Source organism: Belonocnema kinseyi, chromosome 2 (assembly GCF_010883055.1).
Source record: "Belonocnema kinseyi isolate 2016_QV_RU_SX_M_011 chromosome 2, B_treatae_v1, whole genome shotgun sequence".
In the NCBI taxonomy this organism is placed as follows: domain Eukaryota; kingdom Metazoa; phylum Arthropoda; class Insecta; order Hymenoptera; family Cynipidae; genus Belonocnema; species Belonocnema kinseyi.
In genome coordinates this window covers 55,312,455-55,316,104 of record NC_046658.1, presented here as the reverse complement: position 1 = coordinate 55,316,104, position 3,650 = coordinate 55,312,455, and the positions used below count along the sequence as shown (strand labels likewise).

The 3,650-nt window shown below is 36.0% G+C and overlaps 1 protein-coding gene across 1 annotated transcript; it reads right to left on the bottom strand.

Annotated features, from left to right (window-relative positions):
* Positions 1–221: 221 nt before the first annotated feature.
* Positions 222–2,646, bottom strand: LOC117168214 (SOX domain-containing protein dichaete-like). The gene has a single exon (XM_033353696.1). It carries the CDS (start codon positions 2,457–2,459, stop codon positions 1,494–1,496), a length of 966 nt encoding a protein of 321 aa, XP_033209587.1. The 5' UTR covers positions 2,460–2,646; the 3' UTR covers positions 222–1,493.
* Positions 2,647–3,650: the final 1,004 nt, after the last annotated feature.

Genomic DNA, 3,650 nt, shown 5'->3' with positions numbered 1-3,650 from the left:
AATTGTCTTATTAAATTTGAAAACGTTCAAACTCTTCCAGTCTTTATACATAAAGTATCGAATAAAGATAATTTTTTAAAACGAATTAAATTTGTTTACTATCACTAACTTATTGTACAGACAGGTACTGAAAAAAATATAACAAATACACCAGATTTAAATTGTATGAACATATAATAACAATTTATTAATAACAAACACAATTTACAGATTTCGTATGATTTCGATTCTTCTTGTCATTTCTATTTCGGATACAAATATTACATCCAACTTTTAAAAAAAAAGAACCATTTTTGTCTCACACGTAGTTTATGTATACGCAGAATATATACACTATACGTAATACTGATTTCGTGTTCGCAGAACAAAAAAAGATAACAAAATCTAAAAGAAAGAATGCAAGGAGACATTTTAACTTGATTTTAATTTTTGTTCTGAATTTAAAACTTAAAGTAAAATTGGAAATAAAGTATTCGCTTATCACAACTACAAAAAATAAATACACTCAGCATGACAAGTGTAAGGTCATTTTAATGTACAAGTACTGATAAATAAATTAAAAAGTGAGGAGAAATTGATTACCATCCTATTTATCACGTGGACAAAATCAATAGTTGCACTAAAAACGTCCCTATAATTGAACCAGCAACTATTATATTATTAGTGAAACTATCTTTACTTACAATATTTCAAAATAAGAATCGAAATTCTTAAATTGAAGTATTTAAATTATAAATTCAGAAACGATTTAATTCGCAGCTAATTCATACAATCTGAACGGCAAAGAATTCTCAGCTATAAGGCCTAGTTTAAACACATGCAGCACATATACAATAATTATAATATTCTAAACTATTTACAGATACACTCACTTCCTCATCTCCCAAATCCACTTTCACTATCACTTTCAAAGGTGAGTGATGCTTAAATGTTAACGAAATCACAGTTAACGGGAATCCACTTTGACAACAATTTTTACCCAATTTCTTTTTTATACAAGAAAACATAATGACAATATTTCAACACACTTTAAGAAACTTTAATATTTGTTGGAGAATCATAATGATTGAAATTGCTATGATCACAAGATGTGAGGTCGATATTTTACTGAGAAATATGGATATTAAAATTCTAATATTCATTCATAATATCTCACATGCGTCCAGTATTTTTTCTAGAATAATATCCATTTTTCCCAGAACTTCCTGATATAATAAAGAGACTTGAAGATTCGCAGAGAAGATTTAAAATCAAAATAAAACAATAAAATGATTCAAATCCTGCTCCAGAGGTCTGATTTTGCAAAGTATAAAAATGCATACCCTGTACATTATTTTTTGACCCTAAAAGTAGGTAGTCCCAATGAACGTAAGACCCGTCAATGTATCCTATAATGAGACTATAAATACAAAATAACAGTCTTTATATCACCTCTCAAAATCTTACATCGCCTCGGAATTCTCCATCGCCTTCTCAAATTTAGAATAGAATTTCTAATAAATGACAGGAACAGGTCGTCGGAGTTGGTCCAGATCTAATGTCGGCGTCGTTGGAGTTGAAGCATGTGAAGAAGAAATCGGTGTCGATCCAGGACTGCTTCCCGGACTGCTGGAGGTGCCAAAGTTTCCTCCGTTGGACATAATAGAGTTGGAAAACATCAAGGAAGATGTGTTCGAGCTTACTGGATGATGAGCAGTTGAAAACAGTGGATTGAATTGTCCATGTCCATAAGGTGTCTTCCCTGCATTGGTACTCGTGGGGTAAAATGACGAGTAAAAACTGCTAACAACAGCTGCTGCAGAAGCGTTATTATTTGCTGCATCCGCAGCCGCTTGACTCGCTGATACAGAATTTGGGTGTCCTCCACCAGAAACCAATTTTCCCAGATGAACAGCATCAAAAGCAGATCCAAAATAACTAGGTAGTGGTGGATAATCCAGAGGATGATGCGGATGGTGTGTGTGATGATGAGAGACAGCAGAAGCTGGAGCAGCGAAATAAGGTGGTAAAGGAAAACTGGGGAATCCTCCTGGATTCATGGATCCTGGCTTTCCTGACACAACAGACATCGGAACCTTTGGCTTCCTCCTCGGTCTATATTTATAATCCGGATGTTCCTTCATATGCATTGCACGGAGCCTTTTGGCTTCATCAATGAATGGTCTTTTTTCGGTTTCTGATAGTAGTTTCCACTCGGCACCAAGACGTTTGGAGATTTCAGAATTGTGCATTTTGGGATTATCAAGAGCAATTTTCTTACGTTGGATGCGGGACCAAACCATGAAAGCATTCATGGGTCGCTTGATATGTTGCTCTTGGATTTGTTGAGGCTGCTGTTGCTGCTGCTGCTGATGTTGCTGATGATGATGGGCCATCTCTTGTGATATGTGGTGCATGGAATTCATATCCATTCCGGAAAGGAACCCGTAGGCTGGATGCTGTTGATGCGAACTCAACATCTTGCAACGATTCTCAAAAATTAATTATTCAAATTGAAGGTAAAGATTTCAATCAATGTCAATTGATACACTTTCACTGTTGAACAACACTACAGTTATTTGGTAGTCAATTCACTATCACTCACAAAGTTCAGTTGGGATTGTGATACAATAACATAAGTTACAGTTTTCGGCTAAAGTGGGACCAGAACGTGCTCGAAGGGAGTACCGAAGTTGACTGACAAACTGAAAGACGAGCCGAGAGTTGTAGAACCGGTCTGCGTGCCCTCGGGAGTTTAGGGCGGTCCGTCCGCCCCCATCGTTGCCACACCCCCCAACACCCCGTCTTTTGCGATTGGTTGTATAGGGAAAAGCTTGAGATTCCCACTGAAATCTCGCGCACCACAGCCCACAATTATTATTATCGATTACGGCGATACGAGGGAGTACAAGTACAACATAGAGGTATTATCGACTGCCACTCTTCACTTGTCAGAAACACTAACGACCAGTTATGCTTAAAGGTGTCGTAACCTGAGTTGCAGTACTTCCTCGACTTCTTTAGTCGATAAACCCTTATTGAGTCTTAGAGGCTTATTTGTTTGCATGTTAGTTTGTTGTTGATTTTATTCTGCAGATCTGGTAGAGCTTAAGTATGTGATTGGAGAACAGAAGGGTAATGGAATACAGAGTAACGCGATGAAATCATCCTTTCGCAAAGGGAACTTTTCCCCCTCTTTTAAAGATCTTTTATCCCCACTACTCTCCCACTCCCTCCATTTTATGTCTATAACCACAGGATTGGACTTTGACAAATAAGGTTTTCTTCTTTAAACATTAGTGTCCCTAGAAAATCTGATTATTAATCAGTGGTTTATATCCATTCAATAATTTATCATTTAAGAAAAGCGAAAAGTGTTCTGATCTTAGAAGGTAGATAGAACCCCCTTACAAATATACGAGTAATATAAAAATGTTCCCCAACCCTCAAAATAACTGATTCATATCTAGAATTCAGTCCCTGATTTAAATTAATGCACAATCATAATTGTTTCAAACCAAAGCATCCTTACTTTGCTAAAAGCACATTTTCAACTAAGAGAAAAAAAACCTTCAAACTAGTGAAAAATTAATTTACTATATACGATGGTGTAACTATTATACTTGAAGTGGCGACTATAGATTTAAAACTAATTTTTCTAAATAATGGGG

Bases quoted from the DNA above. Each gene is read 5' to 3' on its own strand.
- LOC117168214 (XM_033353696.1), bottom strand. From the start codon at position 2,459: ATGTTGAGTTCGCATCAACAGCATCCAGCCTACGGGTTCCTTTCCGGA.